Below are 17,482 nucleotides of genomic sequence, written 5' to 3'. Positions count from 1 at the left end.
GAGAAAATAAAATATTTTGTCTTCTGTCACCGACAGCATGTAAGTTGCTTTTCTATTACACAAAAACAATGTTTACTATATCAATGAATGACCCTTTATCAAAAAGAGTAGCCAAAACTGTCTATTCCTGCAAGTTCAAAACATTCTTCCAAATTTTCTCAGTTCTTCTCTGGACAGTCTAAAACAAAATGCTTTCACTTTGTCAGAGAAATGGATGTAAATGAGTTCCACAAATTTTCAATTACATTTCACTTCCAATGCTTTGGACACGAAACTTTCACATGTTTAAAAAGAAAAAAAGCAACTAACTGCAATTCTACCACTGATGGATTAGCTTTGTGCCAAGGTAATAGAAAATAATTTCTTTTTCTTTTTTTTACTTTGAAGAGTCCTTTGGAAATAACGTTTCCATACTTTTTTACCCAGAAACAAAAACAAATCTAGTCATAAACCTGGCAAGACAAAAGAATAACCAGAAAAGGCTAACATTTCTTACCTGATACAGGTAAGCACCAGCTCCCAAATGCCACCTTGGGATAGTTCAGACTAGTAAGCAGGCTCATGTTTTACGATACCAAAATGAACAGGAATAAATCTGTGTTGTTCTTTCTTTAACAAAATCTATAGCAGCAGCTACACCACAATGTGAGAGGACCCTACAGACCTAACCAATTCAAGTCTATCGCTAGAGAAATAGGAAAAAAAAAATCATAAAATGAAGACTTACTGCTTGTCATGTGACTTGGTGAGGCATGCTGTCCATTGGGTGTGCTTGAGGTGAGGTCAATTGCCATACTGGAGTGCTCCCTTTCAGGTGAAAGCTCATTGTCACCTGTTTTCACAAAATAAAATCGTTTGGTCTCTGTTCATTGTCATCTAAAATCTAATTACCAACTTTGTAATCATATATGCAGGGGTATGCATATATGATTTTAATGAAATAAATTTTTCCCTTAAAAAGAAACCATAAGGAAATGTTATTTAGAAATACATAATAAATGAATGAAATGACGAAAAGCAACAACCAGCCCACGATTAAAAAATTACAAACTTTCATTATCACATTCATCTAAACTGTAAAATAATGGAGACTGGAGTAGTTGATTTCTAAAGTATCTTCTAGTTGAAAAAACTGTTTTCTTTTAACATCTAATTTAATCCTTAAGCACACAGTATTTTTAATGAGCATTTCCAAAATGCTGGCTATCAGAGTTAGATGTTTGAAAGGACAGTTTGCTAAAAAAAAATGTCAACTTGAGTGAGCTAATTCTCTTTCACATTATGTGTCTGAAAAATTAGGTTACAGAGTACTAAGTATTTAGTACATGCCATATTAGTAGACATATATGTAACCCGACCTATTCTAGACTTAAATGAAAAAAAAAAGTAGTAAAGTGTTGATCTGCTAAGCTACTACTGATTTAAATAATATCCTTAATATAGCAGGTATATATCTAGAGTTCCTTCTTATTTCACTTCAGTGTTATTTTCTCAAACTCATTTACAAGGTGAAATTGTGAACAGATAGGAGGTAAGAGTTTACAGTTCTTGATAAAAACTTCCAATTCAGAAATTACAATACAGGTAACAAACATAATTTTATTACCAATAACAGATTAATGAAAATGAATACTTACATGTTATATAGCCATCAATAGCCTCTGTTTCCATAGTCAAAGTGCAATGCTGCAATACAAAAGATTATACCCTTAACACAATGATTCCTTTCAGTATCTGCCATTAAATGCTTAACTTATTTGAAGATCCAAGCAGTTAGCCCATGTTGCTGCTGCTGCAACCTGTGCCCAAGAAACATACTACAGTGTACTGTATGTGCTCATTTGCAAGTCACTGAACTCTTTCTGCAAATGATCTGATTCCTGCTGGAGATAGGATAGGAAAGATAAGTGTGCTATGAGATGGGCTGCAGCAAGAAATGAATGACTCTTTTAATCAGAATTTACTCGGTTTAGAGAAAAAAATAGGAAGGGGGTGCACCTCCAAAGTGCCAGCTTTAACTGGGATTGAAGTATTTTACCATTCACTACTTCCTACAATCAAGCTGCAGTTTGAGGACTTCCCGAGTATACAGATAGCTCTATTCACAATTGTTGCAAGTTGGTTCATCATGTTCTAATAGGGAGGGGGGGAGGACAAACAAACAGAAGAAATACAAAACAAAACAAGAAAACTTCGTGCCCAAGTATGTCCCGAAGGTTTCTGCAGCAGTTACCCAACTGCCAGGCTTGTATTGACATTTTAGCCAACCCCAAGTTCTGTGTAAGCACCTGTTCAATGTAACCTTAATTTCCTGCCAGACCATGGTTGGATACCACGCCAAGCCTACTTAATACACTCCAATTTTGAAAAATCCATACACTTTTTGAAGAGGGGAAGGGGATCACTTTTTCAAAGTTTGGGGAATTATTTTCGTGCACCAATGACACAAAACAAGAACTTAATTCTCAGAAACAAAAGTAAATTGTATGAGATGACACCCCCTAGCTTTGATTTCACATAACGAAAAGATCGATAGCTAACTGTATTCTTTGAAGAAAAAAGTTTAAAGAATTGACATGTCCTGAGAAGAATTTTACTTATTTTTTTTTTCCTTTGGCCCTGGTCCTTTTTGCCTTTAGTTTCAAAACTCTCACTGCACCAGCAGCTAAATTATTCACAATGAGCCATTTCTGTATTGATCGCCAAGTATATTTAGCCCTGGCTCCTGGAATTTCTCCATTACTTACTGGAAAACAGGCAGCTTCACTTCTTGTCTCCAAAACCACTTCCCTTCTCCCTCCCCTCCCCTTCTTCACCACCACCCTCCCTACCCCCCCCCCCCAAAAAAAAACTTTTCTTTCTTCCTTTATGGAATAATCAGATCAAATTCCCAACTCAGTCACTACATAGCACTTAAATTTCAACCTGCTGTACTGTTATCAAATTCTTTCAAATTATGATTACATAAGGATTTAAAGAAAGGCATCCGTAAAGTTTAAAGGGGTGCAATTTCTTCGGATATTTTACAAATGAGTTTATCTCTTTTAAAATGTACACATTTAACACACACATATTAAGAAAGAAACGTCAGGGAGAAGCGAAAGAAGTCTGCCCCATCAATGAAATGGTTATTAACCCTCAGAGAAGGAAAGAAAGAAAAGGAGAAAGAGAAACGAAATGTACATACAAAAGAAATTGTCCTTTGATTAAAAAAGATTCATCACCATTTCCAGCTCTGTCGGGAGATCTCAGCTTCTTCTAACCCCTCAAAGAGGAGGTGACAATGTCGGGCTGAAGACAAACGGAGAGAGAAAGAAAGAAGTTTTTTGTGTTTCCCCCTTCTCTTTCCCTCCCTTGCCCCTTCCAAGCCAAGCCCCCTGCAGAGTTCAAGGCAAGGAGGAAGGAAAAGCACTTTACAGGTGGGTCATTCCGAGCCCAAATCCAGCAAACAGATCGGCTGATAAACAAAACCAAGAAATGAGAGAGAAGGAACACCCCCCTTCTCCTTCTCCTCCTCCTTCTACCCCTCCCCCTCGTCCCTTTGGGATGGTCTAGTAGGAAAAGTCACTCAGGAATGGCACCACGTACTTTCAGGAAAGAGGAAAAAAAAGAGAGAGAGAGAGAGAGGTCAGTCAGTGCTACAGCAATGCGATTAACAAGAAGAGAAAAAACTTGATCCACCGGTTCCTTAAGAATCGACCAAAAGCTAAGACAAGAAAACTGAAAGAAAAGGCGGGGTGGGGGGGTGGGGGGGTGGGGGGGGTGTTGAGAGGGGAGGGACAGTCAGGGAGAACCCAGCAAAGAACCTAGGCCAACTTCACAGGACTGCTTTTCGCCCTTGGCAAAAAAAAATGATAATAATAATAAATTAAATCTTAATTCCATCTCTTTTGCCCATACCAGAACCTGTCAAAGTGATTTAACGGCTGCCTTTTTACATGTCACACCAGGTTGTTGTTGTTTAATTCCAACAGGATCTGGATATTACCTTCTATCTGGACAGCTGTAATTTATTCCAGGCTACCCAACCTTTCTTGGAATTCAAGTTAAAACAAAGCAAAACAAGTCCAAATCCATGGCAGCTATAGAGATGAGAACTGATTAATCGATTAACATCCCAGAAACAGACTACAAGGAGGGGACGATAAATTAAGGCAGAAGACATCATCTTCAACCCGATTCCCTGAGCGTCCTTTACAGAAATCATTACCCTAATCATAACCACAATCCATCCCTCCCAGAGAAAAATATCTATAGTATTATTATTATTACTGGTTAATAGCAACAAGTCATTTGATCACATAACAGTGCAAAACGAGATACTATATAATTACACTTAACTTTGAAAACACTCCCCCCCTTTGCAAATCAGATACACATATTTATATATAACCTATGAATCAGAAGACAAAACAAGAGCTGTTCTTCACCACGCAAAAGGCAAGCGGAGATTTACCTCAGCAGTGCATGCAGTAAAATAATCCCATCACCCTTTTGTTTGTGTTTACTGTTAGTGTGTCCTCTCTCTTTCTTTCTTTCCTGTGCCTAACGTGTGTTTGTGCACTGCAGTTGGTGGTGGAAACTAAGGCAGTGGATCTGTAGCTAAGGGTAATCCTGTTTTTACTTCCTCCATCTTCAGCGAGGAGCAGGGTTAGCCCGGGACAGCTGGTCAAACCCCGAGAAACCGATCCGCCGGAGCCCGAGCACATCTCCCCCGCCGGCCGGGCTCGCGCAGACGCCCGCGGGCGGAGGGCGGGCTGGCGGCGGCGGCGGACGGCGGGCGGCGGGGCCCGGGGCGCGGGCGGGAGGACGTGCGTGCGCGCGCGCGCGTGTGCGGGCCCTGGGCTCCTGTGCGTGTGTGTGTGTGTATGTGTGTGCGCGCGGGCTGGCGAGGGCGCGTGTGCGCGTGTCTGCGCGCTGCGCCGCTCGGCGCGCTCGGCAATCGATTACAGGACAAGTGCTGCCCCGGCGGCTCCGCGACGCGCGCCCTCCCTCGCGCCCACCCGCGCCGCCCCTGACCCGGTGCCCCCAGACGGCGGACCCCGCCCCCAAAGGGGGGGGACCAGGTAACCCGCTTCCGAGAGTGCTCTGGCAGCCCCCATCCACTCCCCGCGAATCGTAGTAAATCTCACGTTTTCTGCCGGTTCGGAAGGAAGAATTGCAACGGCGAGGGGAGGTTCATTTCGGCCTTGAGAAGTTTTCTTTCAAACTGGGACTTGTGGTGAGGCCGGACGAAGGGAGCGGGACCGCGATCCAGGCGCGCGACGCGGAGCTTTGGGATCGGCGTCCTGGCCGGAGTCTGGGTGTGCGCGTGGACCCACCCACTCAGCTTCGCAATAAACTGTGCTTTGCGATTTCAGAAAACGGCCCCGATAGACCAGGACACGAATCAGCAGAGAGGGGTCCTAGGGAACGGATTGAGAAGGAAAGTCAGGTCTGAAATGAAGCTCAACTATTACTATTTTGAAAGTGCTTTACAGTGCAAGTTTAAAATTAGAGTGTCTACTTGTTTTATCTCCACCGGGCACGTGGCACATCCACCAAAGTCAAAGGAACGGGGGAGGGTCCAAAAAGTTATTAGGAGTAAAGTGTTGTCCATCAATATCATCAGTTAGTTATAGCACAGCTTTTGTATTTGGGAAGAAATTATGTGGATCGTCATGAGAAAAACAAATGCACGTTCTTTCTACAAACAGTCGCATTTAGCATCTTTCTTTACCACATTTTCAAAAAGAGGGAATAGAGACTTCTATAATTAAAGGGAAAAGGAAAATGAAAGGAGCTGAAAATACTGCACTGTGTAGTCTGGGTGGCTTAAGTTTGAAAACACATGAAATTATCAGGACTGCCAAACAACATTTCTGAGAAACCATATCACAGATTGTGAAGAAAATCAATGCTGAAAGAGTAGGAGCAGGCACTGTACGCCTTTCAAGAATCCCAGAAATAGTTGCTGAGGTTTTTTTCTGCTGAGGAAAGAGAAATGATACGTTGACAATAAAATCATCACCTATATCTTAAGCATCACTCTGTATATCTGGGAAATTTTGGATAATATCTTTAGATTTGGGGACTGGGAAGGAATTTATTCACACTAATAGACACTAAATCATGAACATCATATGACTTGTATAATCCTGTATTTAAATTTTTTAATGAATTACTTTTTAAAGTTTTACTTTCTATGTTGGATTTATTAAACAACAGTTGTACCAATAGGTTTGTTTTTTAAATTATGGAAAATGATAGTTGGTGCCGTGCTGCAAACAAGATTAACCAACTTTCATTGGAGAGCAAATCATTTGGGCTCAGGCTAGCAACAACTTTATGACGATTTTAAGAACACCTGTGAGTTATACGTTAGTAAAGCAGGTGTTGTTTTTAACCTGTCAATTATCCAAATAAAAGTAATTTTCCTAAAGTCATATTTGGGAAAGACCAAACATAGAACTCCACAGATCATTCTAATCATCCAAATAGATAGCAAAGATTTTAATCTTACATTACCAAAGAAAATTGGAATGTTCATAATATATAATTTCCCAATATACAAAGGGTAACATAACTTCTCTAAATTGCCATAAATCCCCCCTAAAAACTAAGCTAAAGTGTTTAAGTATCTGCAAGGTTATGGAGGTTCTTAGAAAAGATGAATTAAAACATATTCAAAATTAAGATGAAGTATCTGGATAGTTTAAGCAATTTAATTCTTTAGTAGAAGTGGATCCATTGTGAAGTCTTAAGGAATCATCCTCAAGTTCCCTAAAGCTAGCACAGTTGATACAGTCTTTGCCCCTGGCTGATTAGAGCTTAATTTAGCTCCCTTGAAAGGCTATCCTTTTCATGAGTTACTTTCATTGGCTCCCTAATCACCAGAGGTACACTCTCTCCCTCTAGTGGCTAAGTGTTCAGACACTTGACATTTGGTGGCCCTGTCTCCCCCAAAGTGGGGGACTTGGGCAGGTAGCAGTGGCGCCCAGATTTTAGAATGGCAAAGATCTCATGACCACTTGTGAGAATTAGACCATTTGGGGAAACTTTTCCCTCTTCTTAACATCCTATGTTCCTTTCTAATTTGCAGATCATGGTATATCCAATTTACCCCAAAGAAGTCAAGATTATGTTTACATACAAAGACTCGGGGTTCTATTTCATCCTCTGTGGTCAAATAATCCTGGCTCTGAAACTCACAATTCCACTTTTGGGAAGGAACCTTTGTATAAACTGTAGAAATTCACTTTGCTAACAGTTTTTCTCAACAGTATTTTTATAGTGGTCAGAGCATATCTGTATTTCCAGCCTTTGCCATAACTGTCCACACTTTTATAGTTATACTACACATAAAAAAATATATCCCCAGCAAGTGCAGTAGCATATCCTTTGGCTACTATATGCAGTTGGAGAGTTAACTTTTCACTTTGGGGGCCGGGTGAGGAGGCAGGGAAAAAACGTACCCCACCCCCACCATTTGTCATATCACTGGTTCTTTCTGTCCCATCCTACAGAAACCGTTCCTTCCCAGCACCAACCCCTACCTTAGCACTTGCACATTTCCTTCATTATGCAGTGTGTAAATATGTTATTCACTTGTTGAGTTTTTAAAAGAAAATCTGTCTCTCTCACTAGAATGTCATCTTTTTTAAGGACAGAGATTATGTCTGTCCTGCTAACTGTTGTTTTCTCAGAACTAGCACAGTATTTGGCAGGAGTTCGTAGTCAGTAAATATTTTACTGAATGGAGGAATATGGAGCAAGTCCCATACTCACCTGGCTTCCATGTGTCAAAACTATTTTCCAGGGCCAAAAAGTATAGGACAACCAAGATACACTCTAATTCCGTAAAGAATTTGGTCAAATCTTGGCTCATAAGTCATGTTACAAATAACCTTAACAGGTCAACTCTGTCTTATGATCCACGTGAAGAACATGAATGCCTTGGTAGATAATATAAAGTTTTATAAGTATGAATCGTAAAAGTGGGTAAAATAATTTTGAGTAAAATACATTTATGTGACCCCTCTGTTTCATAAACAGATTATTTCATGTTAATACCTGATAGTTCATGAACCAGACTATCAAAGAATGCAACAGATTTAATTCTATAACTACTAAGTGCAATTAGCAAAAGAACATTTTTAAAAGGCAGTGTAGCTAAAAGATATGTTATAAGGTATTAGTCTTGTTTTCTTCAGATACTTTATCTGTTTTAGATTTAAAAGCCCTAGTACCCTTTAAAAGAATTTGAATAAAAGCTCCTTTTTTAAATTCAAGCAATTAATTTTATGTTTTTAAGTTTGGGTTTTGTTTTTAGCAGAGGGTAGGAAGGGACAGTTTGTAACATTGCAGTACTTTCCTAGTATCAAAGAAGAAATTTTTGGAAACTGATTATGTACTTATTTTTTTATTTAGATGGCTTTATTGTGCTAGATATAGAACATAATCAACCAGAGTAGGTGCCCTAAAATAACTTGAATCCCTGAAAAAGTTAAGTTTACCAAGCACACATAGGCACAGTGTTTTAAAACTGATTACTTGTTTTATTTTTGTCAGGTGGTGGTGTTCTCTTTGAAGTGGTGTTCTCTTTTTAAGCAGGATATGGAACAATGGTCTCACTTTCTGCTGTCGACCTAGATTGGCACTATGAAGAAGCAAGGAAGTCATAAATGGAACCATAGTTTCAAAGAAAGCATTCTAAGATACCCCATCCATTTCATAAGTAAGGTGTATTAATACCTCCTAACTATGCCTCCGTGACTACATTGATAGTCTGGGGTCTGTCTAGCTGCCATTCGAGTCCCACGTGGTAGGGGTCTTCTCATTCCATCCACCTTGAACAATAGTTTCTTTTAACAGTTCTTAAGAGTGTCACTTTGCAATTATATAAGGCTCTTGTGCAAATACCCATGTCCCTAGAAAAGGTAACATTATGACTTAAATTCACACTTTGAAAGAATAATATCACATTTCTTCTAGAAAGCACATTTTGATATAGAGCAGATGATAAGCTATCTCTATCCCAAATGAGAATTATAAATTGTGGGAGTTAGACCAAAGGGGTGAGGACTGGAGAGATTTATGGAATAAAAAATGAAAGCACATATTTTTAAAGATGGCATTGAAATCTTTCATAGTTGCTTTAAAATGCAGATGTGTTCAGCATTTGAGGAAATGAGTGCCATTAGTGCAAAAATGAAGGAACTTTGAGTTGGGTCAAGTGCAGATAGATGATGCTCGAAAAACAACTCTAAAACGCATAGGAAAGATTCTTCTAGGAAATCCTGAAATCATCAAACACAAAAAGTATAATGAGGTTATTGGAAAGTGTTAGTACAAGAAAAAAAAAAAGATGATTCAAATTTTTGAAGACACAGCTCACAAATAGAGGATAACAGTAAAAGGAGAACACGTTATCTGGTGAGCATTAATTTAGGTACAGAATAATAAACACTCTCTGGGAGTAGAAGGAAAATCAAAAGTGATCATTTGACTTTGGAACTGGGAGGTGAACATAGGGCCAACTAGCTTAAAGATCTATAACACCGATGGTTGGATTCTGCTGGAGATATCCATAGTCTAAAGCAGAGTGATGGCAGGTTGCATCTCAAGAGAAATATTTGGCCGTCAAACTGGTGCCAACAGGCATGTGATCCTGATGTTTTTTAAACCTGAGAAAAGCTCATGGAATTACATGCCCAGTGTTTGTGAGAAGCCTCAACTCTTTGTAAACCAAAATTCTTTCACAGTCCAGCAAAGTCTAATCACATATTTAAACAATACTATATAAACTGAAGAAAATAGAACTCATTAACAACAGAAAGCAAAGGAAAGAATCCAGGGATTCAATTTTCCTCCTTTTAATAGCCAGATGGTAGCAACCTAGGGAATTAAAAGCCATACAGGGATAGAAACGGGGAGCCCTTTCCTGCTTGATGACTCTGAAAGGGGGCATGAGGTGTGGAAGGAGGGAAATGAATCAAAGAAAGGTCATTTACAGGTAGTCAAGTCAAAGGTCAACTCTCCTAATTTTCATGACTTGTGATTTAAAGAAAGTTTAGCTTAAAATAGAGGTTAGTTTGGCATTCTGAGCTGTCCCAAGACATGATATATGAAGATGAGAATAACACCAACAGTATCTCTCCCCGAGCAGCTATGTTCAAGCTTCATAAAGGTACTGAAAACTTGACATCATGGAGAGGTACTGGACACCAAGGGAAGTCCCACTTAGTAGACTAAGGATATCATCAAAAGTCCTATAAACCATATTCCAGAAACTGCTTCCTTGGAAGACTATGTCTTTCAAGTGTACTCTTTTTGAGAAGTAAATCCTCATGCATAATCTACAGCACTTTAATTTTTTTATTGTAAATGTTTTTATCTATATTCTACCTTGTTCTAGACTGGTTTAAGTTACCTTATAAGGATATGTATTTACATTTATATAATTATTATATATAGTATTAAATTACATTTACATATATGGTATTAAATTTAGAGGTACAAGAAGAAAGCAAAACATAAATGAAAACATGAAATGAGAATAGTACTAAAACTATATATCATGATTCCCACCTAAACATTTCTTTAAGTCAGGCCACAAAATTTGTAGCTTTCTAGTAGCCAACCCCAAAACAAAACAAAACAAAACAAAGCAAACAAGTAAACCCTACTGAGGTACATTCTCCACGGCACCCATAAGATAAAAACTGAGCAATTATTCAACAGCAATACAATTCTTTTAGGTTCTAATAAAAAGAATACTGTGTAATGTAATGCAGCACTTTAGATTGATGATACAACTAAAATCAACAAAGTTGAGATATCGGTGGGATTAGTAAAGCCGTATGTACTGTTATTATCATCACTATACGCATTTATTTTATGTCAGGCATCATAACCCGCACAGTCATATTTAAAGAGAGGTAATATTAGCCCCATCTTTCACATGAAGAAATTGAAGGTTGGAGACATTATTATCTAGTCCAGAGTCCCACAATGTCAGAGCTGGAGTTAAAGATGTGTTTTAAGTTGTAGAAACCCTATGGTAATTACCACTAAGCTATACTGTCTCCTTAATAACCAAATATGTTTATCAATCATACAAGCCTGTTGCTGTAGTTAAATCCAGCCCTTTTAGTGACATACTGTCTGATATTGAAACACTTGAAAGGAAAACTGAATGTCCACAGTGTTCTTAGGAGGTTATTCAAATGTGGTATCAGCATAGGAGTCTACCAAATCCAGTGCCTATTTGTGTGTGAAACTCGACCTGTTAGACATCTAATACTTTAACATTAGATATTCATCTGTACCTACCTTGAGCCCTCTGAACAAGCGAATGACAAGAGAACCACTGAAGGTGAATTAAAAGATAACTACCCTCTAAAGAATTAAATAAAGAGATATAGACAAGAACTTTAAATTCTGGATCACCAAGCATATTTGCACATTTTATTTCAAAGGGGATCATTTCTGATATATTGCTCTAAGAAACATAAGCGTCAAACTCCTCCCTTTCGTAGACTTTTGTACTTCACCTATATGTGCAAAGAATGAATGACTGACCTTCTGTTGTGATCATTGTAATTTTAAATAGTTATGGTATTCTTAAATGACATTTTGAATTTCAAGAAACAGGTTGTATTTTAGCAGAGAGCAGCTCTCAGTTTATAGTAAAGGTCAGTTTGGACATTTTGCTAGGACTTATTAAGTGAAGCCTGTGAGATTAGAATTTTTATCTCAGTTTTAATTTACAAATACAGTGAATATTGGAGTAGATGAATAAAACTATATTATTTTAATTAGTTTTTTCCATCCCAGCTTGCTAATAGGTGTAGAAGTTGCAGATTTGTTCTCTCAATAACAGGGTTTTTTCTTTTTTTTCCAAAAAAAAAAAAGAAATAAATACTTTTATTGGAGGAAATTTACTTTAGGGCATTTTGAATAACCTGCTCTAATCCAGAAAAGCTTCCCCAAATGTTATGGAATAGCCAACAAATGAGATGAACAAGGGGTCTGGTATATTCATAATACATTCTTAAAAATAATTTAACATTTCCTAATATTTATTTTAGAGAATGAATGCTTAACAGAAAACTAGTTAAATATTTAAACAGGAATCATCTTTCTTCACAATGTAATATGAATTAGAAAGGGGTACCCTACTCTTAAGTCTTTGGGAATATTGCCTTCAGAGATCATTCCTGATGTGGAGGTGAACACTGCAGCCTCTGAGACCTGGTACCATTAGGCAGATTAGCATACACAGAACCCTTGATCCATTCCAAACCCAACATTAGCAACTCTGTAATATTTTCACTCTCCATGTCGTTTTTCGTGTGGGGAAGGAATAGACTTGGCAATTATGTTTTTGTTTACAAATAAATGATGTTTGGGGGATTTGTATAGCCATGTCTTATGAGTTTAGACATTTTTAGTTATTCTTTCTAAGAACAATAGTGCACCTATGAATTTGAATTTCTGCAATCCCACATGGCTAAAGGCCAGACCATGAAGAATGAAGCTCCCTAAGGTCTTGTTATTGTGCACATGACCCTTATCCTTTAACCAGTCTTCTCTCCTGACCCTTCAGAATATTATGGACTCACCCTTTTGCCTGCTTTAGGACCTCAGTGGATATTTAGCCTCAAACAGACCAGCTTGCTTATGGAGATTCATGAGGGACAGCAGCATTTTTGAGATAAGCTGTCTAAATGGAACCATTCAGAGATCTGAGAGGGAAACCAGGAGACCTAAGAAATAGAGAGAATGAAATTAACCACAACAAATGCTGCCTGTAGTGATGACAATAAAAAACAGATCAGCATTGAGAGAATAAGAAGGGAGGGAGGAGAGGCTGTGAGTATGGAGCAAAAATGTCCATGAGTTTGGCTGTAAAAGGAAAGGCAGAGGCTAGTAGCTGGAGGAGGATGTGGAGATGAGGGAAGTTTTGTTTTGTTTTGTTTTATTTTGTTCTTTATGTAAGACTTAGGCATTCCTCAATGCTGATGAGAAACTGTCAATAGCAATTTAGAGACTGAAGATAGAAGCAAACTGGAGAAGTGAGGTCCCTGAGGGGATAGGAAAAGAATATCAGAGCACAAGTGAAATAATTAGCTCCAGAGAGGAAAGAGATAACCCCTTGTACTTAAGAGAAGCAAGAAAGGATGGATGCAGATGCAAGGAAGTTGGTTAGTTGACATGATGGGAAGTTGGGGAGGGTTTGAAGAAGATATCAATGCTATTTACTGAGAGTGAAAGAAAAAGTGACTGGATTCAAAGTTTAAAAAGAGTGAATAAGCTTGAAATAGTTGCTATGAAGGATATGGGAGATGCTAACTAAAAAAGTATGGAAAATTGATGGGCAGAATAGAGGAACCAGTTGAGGCTGGTGACCATAAATAAGCCAGCGATATGCTCCATGCTGTAACTATAGCTGGACTCACAGCCCAGGTATAATATGGAAACAAAATGAACCACAGATGTATCCAGGGTAGAAATTTCACCAAGTAGGGAGCTGGAAGACACTGGATCAAAGAAATTGAATTTAATTTAAAAAATAGATTGAAGCAATGAATGATTGAGTAAACTATACAGAGAAGGATATTAATAGATTGGGTACTGACCAATAGGGCAAAGTAGAGTGATACATGGACCTAGGATTCCAGTGGGGTTGAATAACTTGTATAAGAGGGAATACTGAGTGAGACATATTAAGTATAGAGGACTGTGAAGAGAAATTTTATATCTCTGATGGAGAACAAGATACCAGGATCCAGACTGGAGGTTGAGAAGTCCTGGCCTTTAGGAGTTGGATTATCAAAAAAGTGATAGGATAATCAGGAGATTATCTTGGGTTTGGGGAGAATAGAGCAAGATACTGAACTAGGTACTGAAGTCTTTGAAAACTGAGTCACTGAGAGGCGGCTGATGAATAACAACAAGAAGGAAAGGCAGTGAAGAGGTAGCAGGAAAGAAGGAGCATCAGAGGAAATGCAGTTTCATACAGAAGTGTAAATATTCTTTAAAAATGGCTTTGGGTTGTATGGAGGATGCTGACTCCATTTTCTAATCCTGACCTAGGTAGATAATAGGAAAATGAGTGGCCTTCACTTGAGAGGACTATGGTTAGGGTGACCATATCATCTGGTTTGCCAATAACAACCCTAATTTACACCTGTGGTCCTGACAATTATTAATAGTGCCATCATTTACTCTTAAAAGTGTCCTGGTTTCTATGTTAAGTAGCATGTTCACCTGGCTTAAAGAGGAGTAGTGGCCCCAAGGAAAAGCTCCTTCATTTAGGAAATAAATTATTTTTAAATAAGTGAGAAAATATAGTATGGATTTGCTTATTTGTTTGTTTTTTGTTTTGTTTTGCTTGAGAGAAGAGTTCCAAGGACCATAATAAGAAAGGTTTGGGAGGGGATGGGGCAGTGGGATTTTGAATCAGAGGACAGGAGATACCAAGTAGTATTTGAACCGAGAATACAAAAGAAGAGTTGATCACGGGAGCTCTCATTTCCATTTAAATTTTCTCATCAACTTTCTGACTCCTTTAATCAGGAGTCACATGGACAATCAGGCCTTCAGAAGTTAAATATGCCTGTTATTATTTATATCTTTACTTTGTGGCCAGAGATTGTAGCAGTTATTGTATTACAAGATGAAAGATTGGAGTAATAGGCCTTTACAAACATTTAACATTGTGCAAGTTTCCTACAGATTATTGCCATAAGATGGCTCTTAATTCAGATGATAGCTCCTGACAATTGCTTCCCCTTGCACTTACATTTTGAGCATTCTTTCCTCTGAACTTTGACAGATTCAGCTTTCTCTCTGTCAACTGAACTCCATTACTTCCTTCAAAATCAGGGTAAGAAAACAAGGCAGCTTAAGGTCTCTGGAACATATGAAGCCTGGTTTATTCATCAAAGTCACTAGATTTTGCCAAGCATTACACACTGAGAGCTGATGGTGAAAGAGTTAGAGAACTTAAATCAGATGACAATACCAAAAAGCAAATAGAAATTAACAACCTTGCTAAAAGCAAAATATTCTGATGTCTCTAGTCATAGCTGTAGGCTAAAATGCACCTTCAAAGACCAATGTAAGGTGTAACCAAAATAGAATTGAAGATTCTTTTTTTTTCAGCGGCCATGGCTTACAGGCCCAGCCGCTCTGCGGCATGTAGGATCCTCCCGGACCGGGGCACAAACCCGTGTCCCCTGCATCGGCAGGAGGACTCTCAACCACTGCGCCACCAGGGAAGCCCAAAGATTCTTTTTTTTTAAAAAAAGGAAATGGTCCCACTTTCACTAAACACAGAAATCCCCATTACAGCATCTTCATAGGAGACCTTTAAGTCAATGAGGTCATTTGCATTTAAGTCTACAAGTAATATATGGTAATACAACTGATGCATAAAGGTTGTCAATGTAGCTTATGGAAATATAGATAAAGCTATTTCCCTGAGCTGTAGACATTCTTCAATGGTCATGTTAAATAAATCCGTAAGTTAAAATGAGTGGGTTTTTTTCATTTTCTAAAAATATTCATTCCAATTTGCAAATAGACTCTCCATAGGAATCCTTAAAGTAGAAAGCTTACAGCATTGATGTAAAATATGAATCATTTATTTAAAAGTCTATGCACAGTTTTTCAGAATTACCTCATGTTAAGAAATCAGTCTCACTGTCTAAAACTGTGATTCACAAACATTTTTTCTGTTTCTAAGCAATCCACACGTTTAATATATTCCTATTTAGTTACGTCTTTTCATTGTGTAAGAAAACTCTAAGCTGTACCCACCCCACCCCCTTAGCTTCTTACTCCATTCTAGAGGAATATCAGAGTATTGGAAGTGTTGTAGCAGGTTGAAAAATATTTCCTATAACAGTGTCTTTCAGATATCAGTTTGTAACCTATTAGTGGGCCGTATATTTAGAGTGTTATAACCAGCAATTTTAAAAAAATGAAATAGAGTGGAATAGAGTAAACAAAGCAGCTTCTAGTGCTACTGAAAGAATGAATGCTTTGAAAAGGCCAAAGTTAGCTAAATATGTCTGCTTTTCTCGTTAAATACTAAAAGCAGTTAAGGTGACTGGTTTCAGGTGAAATTTCAGTTTAGTTTAGCTACACCTTATCTTAAAAGATTCATAGTAGCCACCGCTGGTCTTCTATAGTTTTTTGTTTTATCAATTGGAAAGCAGTTCTGTTCAAGACTGATTTCTGGTTACTGTTAGAAGTTGATTATTGATTGATCCCCCAATACTTCCTAAAAGAATTTGAACTCAAAGTAAATCCAGAGAACAATAAGATGAAAACCTATATATAACATAAAAGAAATCAAAGGGGAAAGAAAAAGTATCAAGAAATGCTGGTTCCAAAATGCTGCAGTTGAACACAAAGCTTACTTCTGAATTCATGGTAATCAGGCAAAAGAGCAAACACACTATGGGTTACATAGCCCCAATTATCTAGGAAGCTGTGAGATTATCAGCCCAAACACACAGAATTTCCCAGCTCAGAGCCCCAAAATGAATTTGACCCAGCTGATGCCAACAGAAGTGCCATTGGTGGTACAATGATCAAGAAGGCCTAGGGTCAAATCCCAATTCTGTCACTTATTGTGTTACTTAACAGTTGGACATGTTTCTTAATCTCTATTTCCTCATCTGTTAAAAGTGGATAGTAATAATATAACTTAACTCTTGTTTGTTTCTTTTTTAAATAAGGATTAAATGAGGTAATATTTGTAAATGATCAAATCAAGGCTGAGACTGGCTCTGCTACCTGGTAAGGGTTATATCGTGTTTCTTTACTTAATTAAGCAAGCAAATATTCTGAATGGCAGTTTTGCAGAGGACATTCTTAAATCAGTGTGATTGCAGTTAGTGCGGTTAATTATTATAGCAATATGAAAGCAAACCATTGCTTTATACCTTATGTTTCTATTGATTTCCTTCCCAATATTTTTATCTTTCAATTTTATTTTTAAAGAAAAATCAGAAAAATAAACATATTCTATGCCACATGGGTCAGAATACCCATATCTCATGATTCTTCTTCAAAACATTATCCTCCTAGTAAAATATGTCTGGTTCAGATTTTTTTGTGCAGACCTCAGTCAACTGAGAATTAGAGCATCTGTGTCATTGCGTAGAAAAACCTCACCTAGCAACAAACAGCTAAACTCACCCATACTCGTGTCAGGGATGACAAGTTTACAATTTGCAAATTATCTCTTGGAAAGACTAAAAACTGTCCAGTTTTTGTTCATTTTCCCTTGTTGGGGGGTCTTTCAAATGAAAAATTTTGATTTAAGCATTTTTAATGAAATCAAAGTTACAAAAAAATCTATAGACAAAAAATTTTGTATATGAAAAGACAACGTATTCAATCACACCTTATTCATAAGCAACTTTAGTTATACTGAATCAGTAAATCACGTTTTCTATTTGTGCCCCTGATCTATGTTACCATA

General features: G+C 37.9%; 1 protein-coding gene across 3 annotated transcripts in view; it reads right to left on the bottom strand.

The window, feature by feature from the left end:
* The window catches only part of IKZF2 (IKAROS family zinc finger 2), a 165,682-nt gene extending 164,002 nt beyond the window's left edge, over positions 1-1,680 (bottom strand). The window contains exons 1-2 of one of the 3 annotated variants that reach the window (XM_060106264.1): positions 1,638-1,680; positions 728-832 (exon numbers count right to left, since the gene is read on the bottom strand). In XM_060106264.1, the coding sequence (XP_059962247.1) occupies positions 728-832; positions 1,638-1,671 (139 nt within the window). In that variant the 5' untranslated portion in view covers positions 1,672-1,680. The remainder of the gene's footprint in view (positions 1-727; positions 833-1,637) is intronic. The other 2 variants (XM_060106262.1, XM_060106263.1) reach the window with 2 other exon arrangements.
* Between the last annotated feature and the right edge of the window lie 15,802 nt (positions 1,681-17,482).

The sequence above is a fragment of the Mesoplodon densirostris genome, chromosome 8 (assembly GCF_025265405.1).
Source record: "Mesoplodon densirostris isolate mMesDen1 chromosome 8, mMesDen1 primary haplotype, whole genome shotgun sequence".
Taxonomy (NCBI): Eukaryota; Metazoa; Chordata; class Mammalia; order Artiodactyla; family Ziphiidae; genus Mesoplodon; species Mesoplodon densirostris.
The sequence above is the reverse complement of the archived record's forward strand: the minus strand, read 5'-3'. Positions and strand labels throughout refer to the sequence as shown.